This window comes from Sceloporus occidentalis, unplaced genomic scaffold (assembly GCF_023333645.1).
Source record: "Sceloporus occidentalis isolate IW3139 unplaced genomic scaffold, rSceOcc1.0.p SCAF_2, whole genome shotgun sequence".
In the NCBI taxonomy this organism is placed as follows: Eukaryota; Metazoa; Chordata; class Lepidosauria; order Squamata; family Phrynosomatidae; genus Sceloporus; species Sceloporus occidentalis.
Window position 1 is genome coordinate 19,788,016 of NW_028316982.1, and position 24,445 is coordinate 19,812,460.

General features: G+C 39.6%; 1 protein-coding gene across 1 annotated transcript in view; it reads left to right on the forward strand.

Moving 5' to 3' along the window:
• Window positions 1–24,445, forward strand: part of SLC7A14 (solute carrier family 7 member 14) — a 57,197-nt gene that overhangs the window by 9,088 nt on the left and 23,664 nt on the right. The window contains exon 2 of the mRNA XM_089508858.1: window positions 14,843–15,348. Coding sequence (XP_089364984.1) covers window positions 15,045–15,348 — 304 coding nt within the window. The 5' untranslated portion in view covers window positions 14,843–15,044. The remainder of the gene's footprint in view (window positions 1–14,842; window positions 15,349–24,445) is intronic.

A 24,445-nucleotide genomic window follows, 5' to 3' on the forward strand; every position in this document is an offset into this window, starting at 1 on the left:
TTATAAGAGCTGTACTCCAACAGTGTTGGACTAAGATACCAGGAGTCCAAGGTTTGTATCCCCACTCAGCCATAGAAATCTACTGGGTGACCTTGGGCAAGTCATTCTTTCTCAGCCTTGGAGGAAGGAAATGGAAAACCCTAGCTCAACAGATCCCAGGATAGGGTTACTTTAGGACTGCCATAAACTGGGAGCTACTTGAAGGTACACAACTACTAGTCCAATGCATCAGGTGGATATCAGTTTGTAAAGGCTGCTCTACTGGGCCTTATGGTCCTTTTTTCCTTAGGAATGATAGTAGAGAGGACTGCTACTGTGAGCATTCTGCTGCTCATGCTTCTCTCATAATGTCAAAATAGCTTTTAATATAACATGTCTGTTTTGTTAATTCATGAATTTCTGATATACATTGATACAGGTACAACATATGAAGTAGAAGCTGAAGTCATGTTCATTGCTGAAACCCTAAACAACTTTGGGATCTACTTACCAGAGATATTTTCTTCTTCCTTATAGATGCATTCAGTCCTCACAGCCATTTGAAGACACCCTCATGGTGATGCCACATTATTTTAAGCTGTGTTCCACAATTGTTCATAGCTTGACATTTAATGTGGTAGCACCCCCTTTGTGGAACAGCCTTCTCTCAGAAATTCAACATACTCCATCAACTTTTTATTGTTAAATGCATGTTGACAACTTTCCAGGTTTCATGCTGCAAGCTTCCCAGTGTAGTCAACCCACTTTCTATAGCATGGAAAACATATTATATGCTTTATTGTTATACACTGGAACCTTCAGATCTAAGCACCTTGTAAATATAAAAAAATGAAGTCCAAAAGGGCCCAAAAGGGCCTAAAAGCCAAAAACAAAACAAAAAACCAAAGGTGAACCATTGTGTCACAGCAAGGAAAACAGTAGAATTAAAGCCAGCAGGAAATGAAATGAGAGCTGAAACCAGATATGTGTTGAAAGTCAAAAAGAAGAACCATAATTCAATAATAGCAGAATATTTTTTAAAGAGGCCAGGCCTGATTCCATGCACCTCCTTTTTAAAAAAAAGCAGGAGACATGAATATCCTCTGTCTGATATCCTGGCCAGTCTTGGACCAGAGGGATGAATTGTATAAGGTGGTTTCTTGAGAGCTGCTGAAGTAACAATAACTTTAGAAGCAAAAGGTTAGATTACACAAGTTACCTGGGCAGGATTGAAGCAAGAAAAAGGTAACCTTAGACCAGATATCAGTCAAATGATGGCTGCATCATCTGATGCATCTGCCAAAGTTGAAGTAGCAAGCATTCTCTAAAGGGCATGAATCATTACAATATGTTTATGGCATACAGAATTGGACTGGAAGTAACATCATGCATCAATCTTTTACTCTGGAGTTTAATTTAATTTATTTTGAAGCATGATCTTCCATCTGAATTTCATAGAACTCTGTATAAATATTTACAGTATTACATAAAAAGTGGAATAAGAATTGGATCTTTCTCTTCAGTGGGCTCACTGTCTGAAATCTGTTCTTTCCCACTGCTCTGATTCGTAAGACTTGTGTATTAAGTGAGGCTTGATTTCATTCCTAATAGTGCTGCCATGACTCTATGTCTCTCATATTATGGTCTAAACACACATAGTCCATGAGCTGACTTTTGCAACTGTTCTCTAGTACTTCTGTATTAAGTATATGGCTTTAAATTGTTTTACATTTTTAAAATGTTTATATGTTTTGGAATGTTTTCAATTGTTCTAAATGGTTTTTAATTGCTGCTTTGTATGCTGCTCTGAGATCTTATGATAGATGGAGGAATATAAATAGACTATTATAAATAAATAAATAAATAAATAAATAAATAAATAAATAAGAGGTGGGCAACATGCAGCCCCCAAAATGTTTTTTGACTGTAACTCCCATCAGCCATAGCCAGGGCAGCAAACAGTAAGAAATGATGGGAGTTATAGTCCACGAACACCCGGAAGGCCATAGGCTGCCCATTCTTGCTAACATTTACACATCATCAAATGAAAGATAATCCATTGAACATGAGCAGAAAGTCTCACTTGTGATTCCAAGCTTGTGTGCCAGCTGTGATCAGAGATGATGATGTTATCTGTCACCCTATCTCAGCTTTCTGTCTCCCTTGGAGTTCAGCTGAAATCCTCACAGTTTGGGAGATGGGGAGAAGAGAAAAGTAGTTTCTTAGCAACAATATATCCCAGTTATAATGCAAACTATTGTGGAGTGGCTTGGTTTTAGATGAGCTATTAAAGACACATTAATTTTACAAACAATTAGTTCCTAATGCAGATGATAGAACTGATAGAACTGTTTTGTTGATATGGATGAGCACTGTGACTTGCATTTTTGGTGCTCTTTTTACATTCATGGTTATGATCACTGTCATGCTGATCATCTGTACTTTAAAATCAATACATTGCTACTCAGATAAGGGTTTTGTGTTCCACATTGGCTGAGATCCTACCTTGTCCAGAGTAGTGCAGGAGGTCTGGAGGTGAAACTTCAGTATATCTCCCTGCTCATCATCCCCAGGTTTTACTGTCCTTCTGTGGCTGGGAGAGAGCAAGGGGGCATTGAAGAAACTCCTGGATCTTCCCCATAGCCAGATGCAGACGTCTCCCTTGAGATCCACTGGGGTCTGAACAATGATGTTATCAGTCTGCATCTGGCTCTGGGGCATAGCTAGATGCTTCTCTGATCTCCCACACTCTCCGCCAGCCACAGATTTCCTGTTCAGAGGGCAATTGCAGAAAAACTATGAATTTGGGGAGAAGAACCTTGGTCACTGGAAAATAATATTTTATTCCACAATAACACTCCTCTCTCCCAGAAATATGCATCATAAGTGTTTTATTGATCATATTTTGTATTATTGTATCCTTTTACTGATGTAATCCCGCCTCAATACTTGGGAGAGGCGGGAAATATGAATAAACTTTATTATTATTATTATTATTATTAGGTAGACTTATGCTTACATGTGTCACTAACAGGATGCCGGTGATAGATAGTTATATCTACCTACTCAGCCATAGGCTTGAATCCTGTTGCTTAGTCCTCACTAGAGTAGACCAAATGAAACATTTGTTGAATGGTGAATTAATTTATAGATAATTCCTACTGATTCAGTAGGTCTACTGTAGTTGGGATCACCAATAGCAGTCAGACTATAAATATATGAAGAGCATTGGAGCATTGAAACATGCAGCCTCCTGCTAATAGCCTGAAGTGGTCAGCAGAATCAGTGACTGATATTTCACATAAGTGCTGTAACTATTTGGTTCTGCTCTGAGTCATTGCTTCAGTACAAATTACTACTGTTTTACACCACCGTAGATAAGGAGGGTGAAGAAATGAGTCAGTGCTATAAACATCACAGCTTCATAAACAATTACTAATTCATAAAGCACCACTGAGCTACGAAAGTTAAATGCTAGCTAGCTTGCTGCTACAGCATCTTGTGTTCCGTCCCAGTTTCCTTAGCTGTTCTGTCCCTTGCCATTCACAAAGGATTAATTCTGCCGATGGGCTTCATGCTTATTGATTCAAATGCCAAACTAGGGTGTGTGGGGGAAGTGGGTGGGTTTCGTACTATTTCCACCCTCTTCCTTTTTTGTGCTCCATAATGTCGCTGGAAAAGAATACCCTGATAATTCTCTAACCCCCCTTTAATGAAAATGTCATACTGAAACACAAGCATTTATAGAAAATAAAAACAGCAAGTGGAAAATCCTTCCAAAAGGACTCCAGACCCATTCCATGGCTTCTCTTTTCTCCTCCCTTTATGTTACCATATCAATAATTTACTCAGCTCCCTAATAACTATAAATTATGTCAACAGGGTAGGCTGTCAAAAGAAACAGGACTTACTGCACAGTAACTCACAGTTTTTTAAAAAATGTTAATTCATTTACATCTATAAAATTACAGAGGCCGGCAGGGTTTTCCAAACCTCAGCAGGTAGGTGGATGATTGCTTGAATAAAAAGGATGGTGGTATTACTGTATCAGTGCATGGTTGTGGTGAGGGTTGCAAAAAACCTTTGCAGAGGCGTATGGAAATCATATGGATACAGACAAAACATTGGCAGGGATTCTAGAATTCTGCACTAGAACTTTAAAATCTGAAATGTATATAGCCTTAAAGAAATGAGGCTTTGAATGATATGTATATTTGACATACACATTGCCTTTCTGTATGGAAATAGCATCATGGGTAGAGCTGCTGGGGTTGGAGACAGTAACCTATATATCTGTGCTTTTGCTCTGTGTGGTTTTGGATTCTGAAGTGATTTCACCCACCTAGACTGGCTATTGCAAGACAGTGTGGCATAATGGTTTGCGCTTTGGACTACAACTCTTCAGACCAGGATTCAGTTCCCAGCTTGGCCATAAAACCTTGTGACCTTGGGCAAGTCACACTCTCTCAACCTCAGAGAAAGACAATGGTAAACGTCCTCTGAACAAATCTTGCCAGGGAAACCTCATCGTAGGTTCATTTTAGGGTCTCCATAAGTCAGAAATTACTTGAAGGCACACAACAGTACTGGCTATTGACTTCCCTGCAGTAGCATTACTAGCGTTGATAACACCCGGTGCAGTAACTCATGGTGTCACTCAGCCATTGATCTCTTCCCATACCACACCATCCTGTGTTTTGTACTAATTTACTCATAAATCATAATTCCCATATGTCACTGAAGGTAATAGTGATAGTTGTGACAGAAACAACTAGCAAAATTAAAATTATACCTTTAAATTACATTATGATATGCACAGAATAAATGTGTTTACATATACTTAGTTTTGTCTAGTTAAAATGAAAATTTGGTAAAATGCGATGTTTTTAAATATATATATAATGTTTTTTAAAAATTAAAATTTGAAATTTTAATTTAAAAAACCTGCAGCCTCTCCTTTTTTCCCCCATTGAGCCTCACTCCACTCATGCCATCACTTCAGCATTTTAAAGAGATACAGGTGAATGTCACTGCCCATTTCTGCCAATATGCAGATGTTTGAGGAGCAATGGTGTCTCACACACACACCATTAAGGTGTCACCTGATGTGGTCCGCAGTGCCACACATTCCATAGTGACACCACTGCTTCCTATCTATGGTTGAGTTTTGCCTAGATGGCAGTTTCATTCCATGACCTTGACTCCTCATGATTTCTTCTTGGTCACTCATGGCAGCAGTTTCTAGCTCTTGATTTCTGGCACTCATTCATTAACGGGAAAGGTGGTAGCTGCTCTGAGGCCTCTCAGCTCTGGCAGGAGTGATTGTTAACATTTGCTTGGAAGCCTATTTAAGCAAATGTTATTCCAGGTATCTAAGACCCGGTACAAACCACCCCAAGAGGGTAGGCTGGTGGCTGCCTGTTTGCCTTCGGAGGGACGCCACAGCAGCCAAACTGCCAAGCATCCCTCCTCCCCAAAAAGAACCTGGAAAAACTGGGTTCTTTTTAGGATGGTGTATGCATGTCTCGAGTGTGCCATTGACGCACTCGTGACGTAAGCAATACACAGCAACATCTATACATTGCACATTGTTTACGTCAAGATGGCAACCTCCGTGACATGCTAGGGTCTGGTGCATGCAATTGCCGCCACTCCGGAACCATAGTATCGGCAGCAACATGTCACTTTTGGCCCTTCTATCCCAGGCCTTTGTCTAGGAGTTTCCCACATGGATCCCAGAAAAGGGGAATAGGGACCTCAGTCCACCTCAAAAACTATGTATTTATTAAGATGTTTATATCCAGCTCTGTAGATGAAGATCTCAAGATGGTATATAATAAACCAACCTAATTTAAGCAATGATTTTTGGAAGCTAAAAACATATTAAACAAGTTAACAAATTAAAAAGACACTACAAAACTGGTTTAAATTGCAGGCCCCCTTTGGAATAATATGGCAAAAAGAGGCCATCTGTATGACAGTGGAATACGCTGCCTCAAAGTCTAGTGGCATCTCTTTCTTTGGAGGTTTTTAAACAAAGGCTGGATGGCCATCTGTTGGGAGCGCTTTGATTGTGTATTTCTGCATGGCAGGGAGTTGGACTGGATGGTGCTTGTGGTCTCCAACTCTATGATTCTGGAATTTTTAAGACTCATGTAGTTGAGTCCTGTAAGGCACCATCAACCAGAAGCATGCTAAATGATCAGGCACTAAGAAATATTAAGACTTTGAGTTCTTCCACAAATAACAAAGGCTGCTTGCAATCTATTCTATGCATCCTTACTTGGGAGTAAGCTCCACTGAGCATGCAGGGACCTTCTAAATACTGTACACATTGTGCTTGTAAAAGTCTTTATATTAAAGGGTGTTTCAATGATAATGAATGGGGAAAGTAATTTGCACTCCTTGTGCAAGTATCTACAAATTGGCAAAATCAGTAACAACCTGCCTGTCTGTGTTGGTACCCTCACCCCATACATACACCTTAAAAGCAATCCCTGGGTTCCTGAGTGCTAGTTTATTTCCCATGAATTCTTCAACATAGCATTGCTCTGCAGCATTGTAGGAATTGACGGTGGTGACCTGAACTGCAAGTAATCCAGGGAGCTGCCATTTTCTTTTCCCATAATGGTCCAGAGAAATGTTGTGTTGAATTCATATAACCTCCAACTGTCCCAATTTGTCAGAGACAGTTCTAATTAATCCTCTGTCATCTCACATTTTCCACTGCTTTTAAAATGTCCCCGTTTCTTTCTCCTGCTTCTCCCCTTTGTCCTCAGCTTACTTCAGTTACTTCAAACTGAGTTCAACTTGCGTGAGTAGTTTCCATTAAACTAACTCAGTGAGGACAGGGAGGAGAGAAGGAGCAAAATTTTGTCCTTTACTGTAGGCTCTGGCAAATGCAGACTGCTGCAGCCTCTCCTAGTTTGTGTGCCCCCACTCATTAGTAACATTTGCCATCTTGACCACATTCTGATGTTGTTTTGCCACATGCATCCCAATTTTCATCTGTAAAATGTTGGAGGGCATGAGCTCCTTATAGGAAATTTAAAAGGCAACTTTTTTGGAGCACTGTTGTTGCCCATTACTAAACAAGACTCCTCAGAGCGTAGTGGGGTCTCCTTCCTTGGAAGTCTTTAAACAGAGGCTGGATGGCCACCTGTTGGGTATGCTTTGATTGAGAGTTCCTGCATGGCAGGGGGCTGGACTGGATGGCTTTTGTGGTCTCTTCCAACTCTACGATTCTATGATTCTAAGAGGGAACCCATTGACACAGGAGGTGAAAACTGGAGCACATGTGTTAATGCAACATCAGAGTGTGGTCAAGATGGCAAAACATATTAATGAGGAAGAACACCAAAGCTAGAGAGGTTGCAGCAGTTTGCTTTTGCCTGGGATGGGCATGAATCTGCTCCCTCCTCACCTCCCCTCTCCCAGCTGCTGATCTTTTTTGTATTATTTTATTATCTCTGGTAGCAGACAATAAAAAGACCTTATTTCCCAGCTTCATATTCAGAGTTCATGATACTATATGCAGGATAAACAGCATCATGCCATTGCAAAGGCTGGTAGAGCAACACAGGGGGGAAGGAGTAAAAGGAACAAACCTATCATCACTCTGTGCTGCAGCAGTCAATTGAGTTGCCACCAATATAGGATGCTTGTGAAAAAAGATACATTTAATGTTAAAGCCACGAAGATCAGCAGCTTCATAAGAGCCGGTAGTATGAAGAGAGCAGTTCCTATGAACAGGAAGAATAATTTCCTGTGATCATTTTTCTTTACCATATAATTCCCTTTTGCAAGGCCATGACGTAGCCTGTTTCAGGGATGCAGCTTTAGCAGCAACCAGCTTTTGCTGTGTCTTAGCACGAGACCATCTGCTCCATCCAGCTGAGGGTCAGCTGCCAGTATCACAAGAGACTAAAATAGCTATGGATCTCTGACATGGATTCTGTCTGTGTGTGTGTGTCTCTAGCTTTATCACCATCCTTTTGCCTTTACATTTGCAAATCCTTCCATGTGACCTGTTACCATTCCTTTCTGAATTTTGATGGTAGCCCAGCACACTTGCTCACCCATGCATGATAAAAAAGGACTTCATTTGTTGACAGAGGACTTGTAGGATGTACTGATTTCTGTTACCAAGTATGATCTCAGAGCAAATGCATGAACTGAGTATGTGCCTCTTGTAACCTTGGCAGTAGTAAAACCTAGGCAAAATGGAGTGCATAACATAATAGTGTCCATAAGAGAATTGTACTGAACACACAGAAATTGAAGTATATACAATAATTGTATTCAGGAATAGGAAATATTAGGGTAGAGCTTCAAAAATATACACAGCAGACACAACTAACTCACTCACTGGGTACTCTGGATGGGGAAATACTAACAAAAGAACAAATGTGCAAGGCTGAGAGGTTTTGGGGTTAAGGAATCTGAAGTCCAGGGTTACTAGAGGAAGGGGAGATGAAAGAAAGAGTAATATTTTTCTGAATCCATACACACACACTAGAGAAAGGGTCAGATAGGTGAGGTACAATGCACAAGGAAAATAATCTCTAAAAGACAGATTTTACAGATGACAAAAGTTGCCTATCTTTAATCCTGTTGGACCTTCCAGAATAAACTACCTTTGGAATCTGAGGTCCTTGGGGTTTTCCCCAACTTACATATTTTCACAATCTTGTGCTGTTTCAGGATATTGCATCATTTTACAGATTTAGGTCTAATCTGCACTGCCGAATTAAGGCAGTTTGACACTGCTTTAACTGTCATGGCTCAATGCTATGGAATTCTGAGAGTTGTAGTTCTGTGAGATATTTAGCCTTCTCTGTTAGAGAGCTCTGGTGCCACAACAAACTACAATCCCAAGATTCCATAGGATGGAGCCATGACAGATAAAGTAGCATCAAGCTACTCAGGCAATCTCTGGAAAAGGAGGGTGTCTGATCACCCTGTCTAGATATCCATCTTTTTATTTTCACAGTTTTTGTATTACAGGAATTGTATGCAAATGAGTTCCATTTCCACAAAGAGCTGCAAAAAATCCAAATCTTCCTAATCTTTCTTCTGAGGCAGAGACTCCAGTTTGTTGGAAGAAGGAAAGGAAGTGCATCCATCATTGTCTTATTTGGCCATTTGCAGAGAGCTGAAGAAAGCTCTAGGAAAATAGTCCTAGATCAGCTTCTAGCCTCCTTCAGCAGTATTCCTGTCAGGCTGATCATACCAGAGACCATAGGTGCCGCTGAAGAGAAAGGAAAAGGTGGGTGAGAGATCAGCCAATTTGTGGGTTGTTTCACCACTCTTTAATAATATACACAGATAAGTCCAACCAATTTCACATATCCAGTGGCTGATATAATTCAGGAGAGAAGTTAGGGTGGCTTTAAAGGCAGCTGTGTAACTAATTGCAACTTCCTAGGGCATGAATAATGCAGGAAATGTTTCCATAGCTAAAGTTGATTTGTGCCTGTAAATGTCTAAGTCTACATGTCTCCAGTATGATTGCTGTTTTGGTTAATTCTCCCTAATGAAGAACAGTATTGAGGTACAAACAATCCTTGCTGCTAATAAGTACACCATCATAGCAGTAGGCGGTAGACTTTTGACTGACAATAAAAAGGATGGGAAAGCCAGTTAAAATTCATGAACAGAGGTCTTATCTGTAGTGGAGAGTGAGCATTGCGTGGATTCAGACAAGGTGAATGTAATGCTATCTGAGCTTGATAGCATATAGCTTTTCCCACATTTTAATCCTCTATTCACAGGATACATCTAAATTAATCTGTAACCATTCCCATGTATTATTGCCATCAGCAGCACTTTTAAGGGGACAATTTAAGGGAAACCAGGGCATGGAAGGCCCTTACCTCCAGACCGTTAATGCTTATGGCACCTGTTGCTTATTGCATTTGCTCCCATCTGGTTGTTTTGCTTGCTACAAGTTATATATGCTCCTGCCTGTTTTATGTCACCCAGAATATACTATCTCTCTAAACTCTTTTCATGCTGTCAATGTCATCCCAAAACATAATGTGATTTTACTAGAGGGCAATGAAGGTTCATTCTCCTATACTATTTCCAAAAATTCTCTGCAGTACCCAACAATAAACATGGTATTATGCGTGCCAAGAAAGTTAGTGTGCTCTCTTTTGGATGAGTCTTATATATTGACTTGAGGGAGGAGGAGCAAGGCATTAGAAGTATGTGTTTGTGTTAGAGACAAATCTACTTCTAAATAAAAAAAGAGTTCCTCCATCTCCTGAGTATCTCCTGTCTTTGCTTGCAAGACAAAGAGGACAATAAGTTAGGAAAGGGGTGGTTGCTGGAGGCATCAGTCCCAAGTCCAATGATGTGCTCTACAGCTGACTCACATTTCTGGAGAATGAGGTTGTTTAGAATCTTTTCATCTCCCCACTGGCTGGGTATAGGCTTGTTTTCTGTGGATGGATGGATGGATGGCAGAGAGGAGGGGAACAGTTACAATGTGTGCACCCAGACATATCTTCCTTCTTTGAACTCCTAGTAGGTATGCACTCCTTCTGGAGTATGTAAGGGATCATCTTTAGTTGTCTGTGCTGTTTACCTTTCTCTTCCTGAGTTTCCTGGAGGAGAGGGAGCTGCTTCCTCATCCTGCTTTACAAATAATTTTGAGAACTATTCGATGAAGTGGCTGAGGTCTCCAGTTGGCTTTCAGAAGGCAGAATAGGAAGGCTGAGCAACTATGGGACGAGGCATAAATGTACATGTCTATGTAGCTCTCCAGGAGGAAAGGGGTTTTGAGCTGCTATTTTTCCAGGGCGGGACAGGAGACTGTGTTCCTCAACAGCAGATTTGGAGCTGTGAGTGAGGGACAAAGATAGGATGGGCAATGTTGAAATGAGAAGGGGGGGAGCGATGTTGATACTGGCATGCCCACAGGGTCATTACACAGAATTGTGTGCACTCCTAACTACTCCCACTTTGAGAAAACCAAAAACAATTGAAAAAGCTTGTGAAAGATTAAAGGTCATGGATTGCAGTAAGAAAGGGGATTTTTCTGAGAGGTAATGGGGATAGTGTCATTGATCTAACACAAAGCAGGTGTGTGTTTTCTTTAATCCTATTATTATTAATGGCTGGACCATTTGCAGCTACAAGAGGTATATCTCTGCATGTGGATTTGTCTATAAATACAAATCCTTGGTTGGATGTTGTTTTCAGAAGCTATCAGCAAAAGAAAGGTGTAAATCTTTCTCTGGGGGAAGAAAACTCAGCAAACTGCCCCCTACTTTTGATTTTTAATAAAATCCTTCACCAAACTATGCTGTGTCATTTGTTCAGCTTACCAGGCAACAACAAAAGTAGTGGAATGGGTGATACATGTGGAACAATTATTGGGAAGCAATATACGTCTTCAGGTTTTCTATGACTTTACAATGGGCTGCTTCCAAGCTGGAAAAGAAGAGTCAGTTTAATTATAAAGCACTCAGCTGAAACCTATCCAGATGTTTAAATGTCATCACTGTGAAACTGGGATGTTTGGGTACTCACTGAAGCCACACAATGTCAGAGAAAGGTTGCCGAACATTGAATATATGAATTGCCTTATATGGAGCTAGATTACTGGCCCATCTGGGTCAATTCTCAGGGCTGCCCCAAGACATTTTGCTACCTGAGGCACAGAAGCAAAGGGCAGCCCACACCTGGTCAAGTCAAAGTACAGATTCAAATTTATCTTGGCAAATGAGGCAGAAAATCCCAAAAGGTGTTATTAATAGTAAACATATAATAAAATTTAATCACAAACTATTTGCTGTCATTTCACTACACTCAAAACCTGCAGATTGAGGCAGTCCTTTCATTCTCTCTAATGACAGGGCTGGCTTAGGAGCTACTTTATTGTCTACTCTGGCTGGTGCTGTCTTTTCAAGGTTTCTTCAGCCTAGCCATCCACCACAGAAGCAAACAACTAGGAATTGAATTTAGTGGCGAGAAAGCTATGGTCTAAGGGGGCATTCCCACTTGGCAGATAAAATGGATTATATTGGCACGATTCTGATTCGGATTTTGTTCCAGGAATAATTCGAATTTTTTCCATCGTTTCCATTACCAAAAGGGGCAAATTACCTTGATTCATTTACACCCTGTTTTCGTTTCCATTTATTTTAAATTGCTTTATTTTAAAGCGGATTAACTTGCTCCCCGTTCCCATTTGTGTCCACAAGCTGTCAATCAAGCACCTAGGCTTCAGACGTCACAAGTCTAGGGTTTTTTTATTTTTAGGGCAGCCAATGAAAATTGGCTGCATCCAAGGCTCTTCTGTTGTGTCTCCCCAGACTAGAAGGAGGCTTGGCAAATCGGATCAAGGAGAAGGCAGCGGGCTTCATTATTAGGGAGAGAATCTTTGGGGAAGAGAGAAGATAAGGCTCGATCCCCCCCTCAGATCCCTGGGTGTCCAGGCTCTCCATTCCCCAAAATCGCTTTGCCTCCCCCATTGCTGTCTGGGGGGCAATCAAGCAGGGATGTCCTGCAAAGCCCATCCCATAGTTCCTCTGGAAGGAGCCTCCTTTCTCCAAAATCCCTTTGCCTCCCCCATTGCTCCCTGGGCTGTCTGGGGGGAGATCAAGCAGGCATGTACTGCAAAGTCCAACTGCTGCTCAGGCAGAGGTGAAAAAAGAAAAAATAATAGTTAAAAATTGTGTTCAATGGCTCTCCTCACACATCAGTCTATGAATGAGGAGCAGAGGGGAGGTTGCAATCCACCGGGGGAAAGGCTATGCGAATGGAAGAAATTAAATGGTGCTGGCGATGCAGAAAGAGAACAAAGAGGGTGACACCCCCAGGCCAGCCCCTTGAGCGCTGCTCCTCCCATCTCCTGGTTCCCGCATCAGACACCCTTTCATTCCCATTCGGATACTGCAAATCGTATACTGCTTTCAAAAATAACCTGCGTTATAACCTACTATTTTTTTAAACCGGTTTATAGGCGTCTAATTTGAATTATATGATATAATTCAATTTTGAATCGAATCGCAGTGGAAATGATTCCTGGGCATTGAGGAACTAATTCAGGCATCAGTGGGAATGACACCTCTTTAATTCGCTTCATGATCCGCTTTATAGGCAAGTGGGAATGTCCCCTAGGTGAGCTATAGTACTCACACTCACTTCCCAGTATAGTGTAGAATACACTGAAACAGTGTTTAGAAAATGAATTTTGAGGTTACAGTCTCCCAGCCAGCATGGTCAATGCTTCTAGAAAACCACTTTAGGTCCACTGTTAAAGAAAATAAGGACCTTATGAGGCTCTGAGCATCTTGCAACCCATTTCTTTTAATAGATGTGGCATGTTTAAACCTCCCTTGGCAAAAGTGGTGTGTGCTTTAAGTTCTTTCAACACCACTATGTTGTTTGCAGTAAATATTTGGGCAAGAGAGTGTGCTTTGAGTTCTTTCCAGTTCACTGTTTCACTTGGGGTGATATTTGGTACTACAATCTAGACAAACAACCGAGTTAGCACCATGTTTTTGCTAACTTGACTAAATCAATGTATTTATTTAAAACACAGAGTTCAATACAGTGGAGAGAAAAAAATGTATTTTTGGCTAGGAAATGAAGAGAAGTGGGGTTTTCCACCCCAGGTTGTTGGAAAGATGTTGTTTCTTTTACTTGCTCTCCCAAACAATTGAAAGTTCATGGAAACCATTAAATAGTAAATGGCTCTATAGTAAAGAATGCAGGGGTCTTATATTAGTTTTCTAGTAATCTATGTCCAAATATACAGTTAGAGTAAACAATAAAATGAGACAAAAGCAATAGGATACAGAAGCAAGCACACAGACACTGGAGTCATTCCACATGTTCAGTACCTGGCATCATTCTCCAGCATCATTCTATGTATATTTATTTGAAATGTCCCTCTGCATTCAATAAGTCTTGCATCTAGGGCTGCTGCCACTCTGCAGAATTAATGCAGTTTGACACCACTTGAACTGCCATGTCTCCATTCTATGGAATCCTGAGATTTCTAGTTTGTTGTAATGCCAGAACTCTCTGACAGAGAAGGCTAAATATCTCACAGAACTACAAATATACAAACTAAATTTCTCACAAAACTACTAATTCCAGAATTCCATGGTATTAAGCCATGGCAGTTAAAGTGGTGCCAAACTACATTAATTCTGCCATGTAGAATGTAGCCTAGGTGTGGATAGCACTGCAGGCTAGTAATAATCACATTGCACCCTATTTCAAAGCAGATCATTGGTCTGTCTAATTCAATACTATCTACACACCAACTGACACTGACACTCCAGGCAGAACTTCAGGTAGGAGTCATCCCCAGCTCTGTCTGGAGATGCCGTGATTGGATTTGGGATCCTTTGTATGAAAGGCATATCCACTTGCCCTGAGTTCCAAAATATAACACATATGCCAACATGTTCAATTAACCACACCTCTCACCTCTGTTCTTCCCATATGGTCAGCTTCTTTGTATGATGTTGAACACTTCCGAAGTGCTCCCTCAAAGAGTACATATGAATATTACTGGAAGTCCATTTTCATTCCCCATAGGGTAAGGCCTCATAGTTAAGTGTTCTCTGTACAGTGGGCCCTTGGTATCTGCTGGGGTTTGGTTCCAGCAACCCCCCAAATCCATGGCTGCTGAAGTCCCATTATATACAATGGCATAGTAAAATGGTGTCCTTTATATAAAATGGCAAAATCAAGGTTTGCTTTATGGATTTTGTTTGGGGGGGGGGGGTATTTTCAATTCATGGATGGTTCAATCTGCAGATGCAGAATCTATGGATAAGTAGGGCCGACTGTACTTCTCTCTTCACTGACACAGTTATTTCCTCCCTTCTCTTTGTAGGAGCGTACAAGAAGAAAGTAAACCCCAGAAGAGTTTTAAAAGCTTCATTTTGCCTTCTGAAGGATGTGGCTTTGACCTGACATGGACTTTCTCAGCAGCAGATTGCTTATCTCTTAAATGTTAATGCTGTTAAGCTTCAGTCCTAGAACTAACTGAATTTTGTTATTTTGCTTGGTCTCTGTTTCCATCTCCTGACATCACAATGAGTGGCATCCTCCAATACCTTGACCCACGGCGGATCCAGTGGGGTGCCACATGGTATGCCATGCATTCTAGAATCCTCCGCACCAAGCCAGTGGAATCCATGCTAGAGGGGACAGGCACCACCACATCCCATGGAACAAAACTGGCCCAGGTGCTCACTACCGTGGATCTGGTTTCACTCGGTGTCGGAAGCTGTGTTGGTACTGGAATGTATGTGGTTTCTGGCCTGGTGGCTAAGGAGATGGCGGGGCCTGGTGTCATCGTTTCCTTCATTATTGCTGCTGTAGCCTCCATCTTGTCAGGTGAGTCTTCCCAATATATATATATATATATATATATAGAGAGAGAGAGAGAGAGAGAGAGAGAGTGCATTTTTTCTTTACCAGAACTTGGAAAATTTCATTTTTTAGACTAAAACTTCAAGAATCTCCCAAACAATGTCCATTAATCATGGTGGCTTAGGAATTCTGGGAGCTATAGTCTAAAAACATTTTTATTATTTATTAACAGAATAATCACACCTGATGCTTTTTCCCATCTATCACCTCTGATAAAGACTTGGCTTCTCTTTAATTAGCATCTGTTATTACTCTTAGGATGCAACTACAATGTGGAAACAATGCAGTTTGATACCACTTTAACTCCCATTATTCCATCATATAGAATTTGTAGTTTTATGAGGCATCAGCACTCTTTGGCAGAGAATGTTTAAAAAAACCCTGTCAAACTAGAAATCCCAGGATTCCATAGGATGGAACTACAGCACTTAAAGTGGTTTCAGACTGCATTATTTTACAGTGTATATGCAACATTAATCAATTAGTCTATCCATTTGGAGAAAATATATTTCCTAGGAATTTGCTCTCTTGAAGATGCCTATTTGTTTCTCTTTTCTCTGGCTATAACTCTTTTTGCACCACTTATTTCCCCACTGTTTCTATTCTTTGTTTCTGGAACCTCCATGTTGTGAGATCAGCTAAAATTTTGCAGAGTTTTGACCTTAACACTATGTATTCAAGCAGAATAAAGAGGCAGAACATACAAGAGTTTTGTGTTAGTCTTTTAATAAGTCAGCACCCATATGATTGTTACCCCAAATTAATGCTAATAAATTCTGAAAATGCCCTTGCCAAGATGAGAATTTCCAGTATCCCACCAGAATGACCACCATGACATCTAATTGGATTAGATAGCTGTTGGATGTGCCAAGTTGAAGATCTTGGCTTTAAACGTTAAAATGCTAAACAGCTTGGACTGTAGCTACTTAAGAACCAATCTCTTGTTTCAAAACTCCCTGGATGTTGACATCTTCAGGAAAGGACAGCTTGAGAATGCCACCACCAGTGGAGGCCTATTTGACTACACTGATTCGAGGACTCTCTGAATTGCTCTTAGATCATGGAATACACTTCTTTCAGAGGTGTAATATGTCTCTTTCTCTCTGTAGTTTTAGGGGAGATATGAGGACACATCTTTTCAAACTCTCTACTGAATATGGTTTCTTTTAATAGCATTACTAATGCAGTGATTTTAAAAGATTTTATTATCTAACCTGTTTTTAATCCTTTTTAACATTATTGTTAGCTGCCTGGACCTCTATTTCTCAGTGAAAGGCATGATAAAAAAATATTTTTGTGCTCCTTCCTCTGCTACTAGAGGTTGGGCATCATGATGATTCTGCCGTTGCATGAAGCAGCCCCAATAAATGATATTATGTTGAATCCCAACCATTTTGTAAAGCTTTTACCTTCTTGCACATCTTTTCCCACTTATTTTACTTTGAATAATTGGGTCCCCTCTCTTTCTCATTATATCACTGGAACATTCCAACTTTCTGTGTTTTATAATTTCTTGATCTTTATGCACTCTCAATACCCCTTCATTGGTCATCCACTCAGTCCAAATAATTCTTAATATCCTACGATAAATCCAACTTCAAATGCTGCTGTCCCTTTTCTTATGATTGTTGTTGTTGTGTGCCTTCTAGTTGTTTCCAACATATGGTGACGCCTAAGGTGAACCTATAACAGGGTTTTCTTGACAAGTTTCTTCAGATGGGGTTTGCCATTGCCATCCTCTGAAGCTGAGAGAATGAAACTTAACCAAGGTCATCCAGTGAGTTTGCATGGATGAACCAAGAACCTTGATCTCCAAGTGTCCTCATTAAACACTCAAACTACTACACCATACTTCTTATGATAGCCTATTTTAAAGTCCATGATTGCATACCATACAACAGTTGGGAATATGTAGCATCATAAAATTCTCAAAATTTTCAAAGCCAACTTAAAGAAAAAATTATTGTTTATCTCAAAGTAGCTATCCCAAGCCATCTCTGCTCTAACTTTTATTGCACAACAATGATCCCATTCAATAAACCAAATTCCAAAGCATTTCGATTTGTGAGCATGTTCCATGCTTTCAATTGGGATCTTTACATTGCTTGGACTGTTTGCTTTTTAACCCTAAACTTGGTTTTCTTAATATTCATTTTTAGGCAATGTTAATTACTTCCTTCACTATTGATTAATCCTTGCAGACTGTCTAAATTGTCCACTGATAACTCTGTATCATCTCCATATCAGATGTTGTTGGTACTCTCTCTCCAATAAAACAGCAATACTGGCATTTACCATTAACAATGATAAAGACATTTAAAGTACTACTTTAAAAATGTTCTCAGAGTACCAGTTAAGAAACAATGACCCATGAAATGTAAAAAATAAATAGCACCCCATGGTCTCTCCTAAACTTAACTGTGTCTAATTATGTAAGTATTCTGCATTTCTTTTCTGACTCACTGTGGTTATTTATCAAATTAAATATTATGTAACGATGGAAGTACTGTGATCAATATAAAGATTACCTGCATTGTTAGGAAGTTGTCTGTGTTCCAATCATTTCAGGCCCTTTAAGAGTCAACAAACATCTCCACAGCATCTGTATAGTAAAGGAAACTTCTGGAGGCCTCCATAATTTACAGTGTATAGTGTACAAAGATTTCATGCTCAATATAAAATGGGATCTTTGAAAACTATCTCAGTAAAGCAGCTTAATTATATATACTTGAATGAGCAGGCTGATTTATATGTAATAATTTAAGCACTACACTCAATATAAGGATTGCTTAAGTTACAGGGAGCTGCATTTACATACTCGTTTTCCAACATATTTATGAGAGCTGGTAAATACTTCCAGAGGGTCCCTAGCTAGCAAGGAAGGCTTCTATATTTAATTACATGCTACATTGAATCACCAGCTGTATTGAACACGGTATCTGTATAAACTATCTTAATCGGAGAAGGGCAACCAAAATATTTTCTAACAGCATCCCTGGATGAAAGATTATATCATTTGAAATAATTTATCACAGAGATGCATAAAATTATGCATGACTATGAAGAACATAGATATGTGTTAAAACCCATCATGCAAAAACACTGGGGTCATCCACTGAAACTACTTGTAAATTGTAGGAAATTCAGGACAAATAAATAGAAGCACTTCTTCACGTATGGCATGAAACTGGGCATTTCACTGTCTTACCATCCTCCCCTTCTTCCTCTTCTTTGTTTACACCATGTCTTTTTCTCAAAGCCAGGGGTGAATCTGCACTGTAGAAATAGTGCAGTTTGACACCATCTTAAGTGCTATAGCTCTATCCTACGGAATCCTGGGATTTGTAGTTTTAAAAAGTCTTTAGCCTTCTGTGCCAGAGTACTGGTGCTTCACAAAACTACAAATCCCAGGACTCTATAGGATGGAACCTAAAGTGGTTAAAGTGGGACCAAATGGCATTATTTCTTCAGAGGAGGTGCATCCCAGGAATTATATAGTGATGGCTGTCAACATGAGCATCTTTAAAGAGGGATTACATAAATTCATAGAGATTAGGGTCATCCATAGTTTCTACTCTGGATGACTACACATCACTTCCTCAGTCAAAAATTTCATGTGTCTGTGTACATATTAAAAGAGGAACTAAAGTTGCATTCATGTCCTGCTGGTAGGTTTCACCTCAGCATCTGGTTGGATAGTATAGCATGAATCCTAATTCTTTGTCCTAACAGGAGTAGACACGTTGAATCAATGAGGTATGCATATAAGGTGACTTACATATATGTTGTCTCACCCATTAATTTAATGGATCTATTTTAGTTGGGACTAACCAAGAGGATATGGGCTTGTCTGAACAGAAAGCTGTACCAGATAGGCCAGCTTTGGTTTGATTCAACAAGAGTCTATTTATCTTCTTAATTCATTTAACTGGCCTAGGAATACAATACAACCTGTATTTATGTTAATTTCTGGGGCAGGGGGTTGTCCAACACCCTCCTTTGGCAGCATGTAGGGAGAGGGAAAGGAAGAGAATGCAAGTTTTGAGAGAGAAAGGAAGTTTGCAAAATGCTATCAGGTCTATTAACTTTGATAATTCAGTGGAACTACCATGCACAGTGATTATAATTTTCTAAATACCAGATGTCAGAAACTAAAAACAAGAATTTACAGCCCAAGAAACAGTATGCTGGACTAGTTTGGAACCTGAAAACATAAAGAAGTAATGAAGTGTAAAACAGAAGTCACTGAATCCTGCCTTCCTTGGTTGTATTTAACCAAGGGTATGAATTGGCCTGTGCTTTCCACGTGAGTTTGTTTACCCCTGACAATTGTCCTTTATAGTTCAATGATAGCAAGCAGAAAGAACTTTCCAAGACAAGTCATTGAAAAGTGGCTTTGAGTTTTTGTTGCTGAGACTGTTCTTGATGCATGGAATCAATAGGTGAAATATTATTTGTAAATCATTCTTGCTTTTGCTGTGTGCCTTCAAAGAGTTTCCAACTTACAGCAAACCTAAGCCAAAGCAATCACAGTTCTTTCTTGGCAAGATTTGTTTGCCCTTGCCTTCCTTTGAGGATGAGAGAATATAACTTGTCCACAGCCACCCAGTGGGCATCCATGGCCGGATGAGAAATCGAACACTGGTTTACAAAATTGTAGACCAATTCTCAAACCATTACACCTCAAAACTGTTATTGATACATTAAATCAATATGTGAAATATTAATTGTAAATGCAATAGCATAAAATGTTTCAGCTAAAATTGGGTTTGGAAAAAAAAGGTCTTTCCTCTAAGCAATGGTGTATAACTGAGACACACACACACACACACACACACACACACAGCTATATACAGCTATATACAGCTATAAAATAAGTCAGTTGTTTTCATTTTCTTCTACTTCCCTGTCACATAGAGCTTAATTCTGGTCTCCTATGAAACTAGAATTCTTATTAAAGTTCTACTGCTTTGTTATACATGTCAACAAATTACAAAACAACAAGGTAAGCCATCTATCATGTAATTTCACTGACAGTACAACCCAGTAAGCTCAATGAGACTTACTTCCAGGTAAATGTGCTATTTTACTGTTTCCACACACACACTTTATTTATCATTTTTAAAGGAATGTGTTGGCCATTCATTCCTAAAAGGAGAGCAATACTTATTGCTTTCAGAGAGATATAGTCAGCCCTCTGTGGCCATGGATTCTGCATCCCTGGTTTCAACCAGCTACAGTTTAAATAGATTTTAAAAAATACCAAAAAGCCAAACTTTATTTTGCCATGTTATATAATGGACACCATTTTACTACCCCATTCTATATAATGGGACTTGAGAATCCACAGATTTTGATATCCACTGTGAGTCCTGAAACCAAACCCCAGCCGATATCCAGGATCCACTGTATATACTTTTGTGATAGATGATTATGACGATGATGATGATCCAAAGCACTGCAGAAATAATCTAGTTTGAGACTACTTTAACTGCCCTGGCTCAATGCTAGGGAATTCTGGGAACTTTATTTTGCTCTCTGTCAGAGAGCTCTGGTGCCACAATAAATTACAGTTCCCAGGATTCCCTAGAACTGAGCCAGGGCAGTTACAGTGGTCTTGAACTAGATTCTTTCTGCAGTGTGCTTTGGACAGATAATTTACGATAATATACCAGCTTGACATAGTGGTGTGAGTGTTGGACTACCACTCTGGAGATCAGGGCTTGATTCCCTCTTGGCCATGAAACGCACTGGGACACCTTGGGCAAGTCACATGCTTTCACCCTCGGGGGAAGGCAATGGCTATCCTCCTTTGAGCAAATATTGCCAAGAAAACCCTGTGATAGCGCACTTTCATGTGAAAGTGTTTAGCATGAACACTTTCACTCTGGGATCACGGTCGGGTCATGGACAGGATAAGGACAGGGCAGCGATCCCATCTCTATCCCACTCCCATGTGATAAACTTCACAGATGCAAGCCACAGCTACAGCAAACCATGCTTTTATGCAGGGTTTTCCTGAGATGATTATACTCTGTCCTTTGCCAATCCAGTTTTCTGCAGATCAAGTGTCATTGCTAGACAGATGTTGTAGTATACCAGACTATAGATGTAGAACTTTCCTGTACCTCTGAAATCACCCTTCCAAACCAAATTTTATATCATTTCTTCATTTATAAAACATATTTTTAATGTGGTACAAAATTCAGAGCAATGATATATTTCCATCCAGAAATACTGTCTCACTAGACCTAGTAGCATGAGCCCAATCTTGCAGTTTTCTGCCTATAAAAATGTCCTTTGTCACTCTGTCTGTGCCTTGATATGGGATCTGGTTTGTATGAAAGTGTACTCCTTTTATCAAATGCATGATGCATACATAATGGGGATGAGTTGTAACAGGAGCTTGAAAGTAATTGTCAGAAGCTGAGTACTTCATGGTTAAGAGAGTTGGGTTTGTGTATCAGCATTTTTGCTTTGCTTGCTCACAATGTACTGTAGAGTACTGTTGTTAAAAGGATGAGACATGTAGTAGTGAGTTAATTGCTAAGACTGTTGCCCTCATTTCCTTGTAGTTAAGGAACAGGTGGGAAGGGAGCTGATGCTGTGCTAGAACATCTAAGGTCAGTCCCTTGAGAAAGTCAGTAGTGAGAGAAGTAGTTGGGTTCCCATGGGAAAGTGGGGGAAGATGAATGTTTTGGTTTATTGATGAATGAGAATGTAGCCCATTTATATTTTAAATTTAGTTATGCTTTAAATAGCTTTGCTAACACTGACTCTTTAGCCCTGACAACACACATCTGTGGTGGGCATCTATACTTTGTGAATAAAGCTTTTCTGAGTTAACACTGAAAGACTGGATTTCTGACCTAAAAGATCCCTATACATGACAGCAACATTTTTGATCTATAGCTCCCAGAAACCCACAATCAGAATGTTCATTGGCCATTCTGACAAGAGGATTGTGGAAATAATAGTCCAAGAAATAACATTTCCAAGCTCTGGACCTAAGAAATGGACTGGAAGATGTAAAGTCGAAGGCTTTCATGGCCGGCATCCATAGTTTTTTGTGGATTTTTTGGGCTATGTGGCTATGTCCTAGCAGAGTTTCTTTCTGACATTTCACCAGCATCTGTGGCTGGCATCTTCAGAGATGCCAGCCACAGATGCTGGCGAAACGTCAGAAAGAAACTCTGCTAGGACTGGAAGATGTAAGTCAAAAAACTATATGTGAAGCAGCTCTGAATAATGGCTGTCAGGTGGCACAAACAGTTCAGAAACATAGGTATTAGCAAAAGTATTCTAATTATTCTTAAGTTGGTTTTACAAATGTCGCAAAATAAGGGTTTTCAAGTTCATATCTGTAAGAGCTAACATGGTAGCAACCCTTACAAGTTTACAAAGGTTTTTCTCTGCATTTTGTTTTGTTTTGTTTTGCTGAGAGTTTTGCTTCTGTTTCTTTTTTAAAAATTCAGAAGATAATTTCTTGTTAGATAGATACTAAACTCACAGGAGTATCTAAGAAGCCATTTTCTTCTTCTAACAAACAAAAGGAATCTTAAAACCATCACATTATCAGTTGCCAGTTGCCACTTTCTGGAGCAGATGGCCTACACTAGAAAATAATGGGTTTGTTATTTCTCTTACTAATAAAGATTGTAACATTTGTTATGCAGAATATGGCTAGGTGTGACGTACTGTAATTTTGCAGTTGTAATCAACTAAACTGAATGAAAATGAAATGAACATATCTAAGTGTTCGGTATGAAACTAGTTTCTTTCACTGTTTAGAGGAAAAGCACCGCAAGAAAGATGGAGGATGAAAAGGAAAGCAGGAGCTTGGAGGGTAGGAAAAGATTTTGTAAAATGGAGTTTCTTTGTCAGAGGCTTTGTTAACTGAGCCCAATGTGAAATGATTTTTCTTTATTTTACATCCTGCACACATCCCACTAAGCAGGCTCCTTAATTTTTTATCCATGTTGCACAGAACCACCTTGAATAAAAGATATGTACCGTAGATCTGGGCCAGAACTGCTGATTTTACAGGGCAAAACATTATCAAGTATAGAATCACAGAATCATACAGTTGGAAGAGATCTGCATGGCCACCCCTGCCATGCAGGAACGAGACTAGACTAGGAAGGAAATGTTTATTAATGAAAATAAGGACATAAGCCAAAGCTTATAAGAAAACAGATACAGCCAGCACTATTCCATCTAACTCTAATTTAGCTTGAGATTTTAAAATACTGAATATTACTATTTTATCAGCCACAAGGTTCTCTCTTTACAAACAATGGAAAGTAATGAGCAATGCAATATGTTACTTTTAAAGAATTCTAAATAAAAACAAGCTATTTTTTAATATGCTTCATTGATCAACCATATCTGAGTTTTGAGTATTGTCTACAGTACTTGATAACAACTTTCTTGGGTTTCAAACAAAAGATTTTGCAGCTGTACCTAGAGATGTTGGAGACGAAACCTGGGACCATCTGTATGCCAAGGATGTGCTTTGCTGTAGAGTTTATCATGCATCCCTTATGTTTTAGAAAAGAGCCATCTAACCAGCCGATCCTATGACCTTGGTAGTTTTCCATTCAGAAATGGCTTTGGTACAAACACGACTGCACTATAATCTACAGTAATATACATAAGAACTATAGATATTGTATCTTCTCCATGGTGAGGGGTGTTATGTTTAAAAATTTTAAGATTTTTGCAAGTTAGCTATGTTGATTGTTCCTTTTCTCCTTTCATCTCCATTTGCTTTCATACCCACAAAGAAAAACATCCAGATATATTTTTATAGTCTCTGCAGCCATTTCTCCCTTTTTGATCATTCCTGAGTTTTGTTATTTATAACAGCAACACATTCTTGGAAAGCAAAAGGGAAACTGAGCTACAAAATTACAAAGGAGATGTAACCAAATCTTTCCTTTCGCCTTCTTCTTAACCTTTTGGTAGCATCTCTCAAGAACATCTGGGATATAAACAGCACTTGGGTTCAGTTCTCAGGATCTCATTTTCAAGAACCACTCGAAGGTCTGACTGTATCATT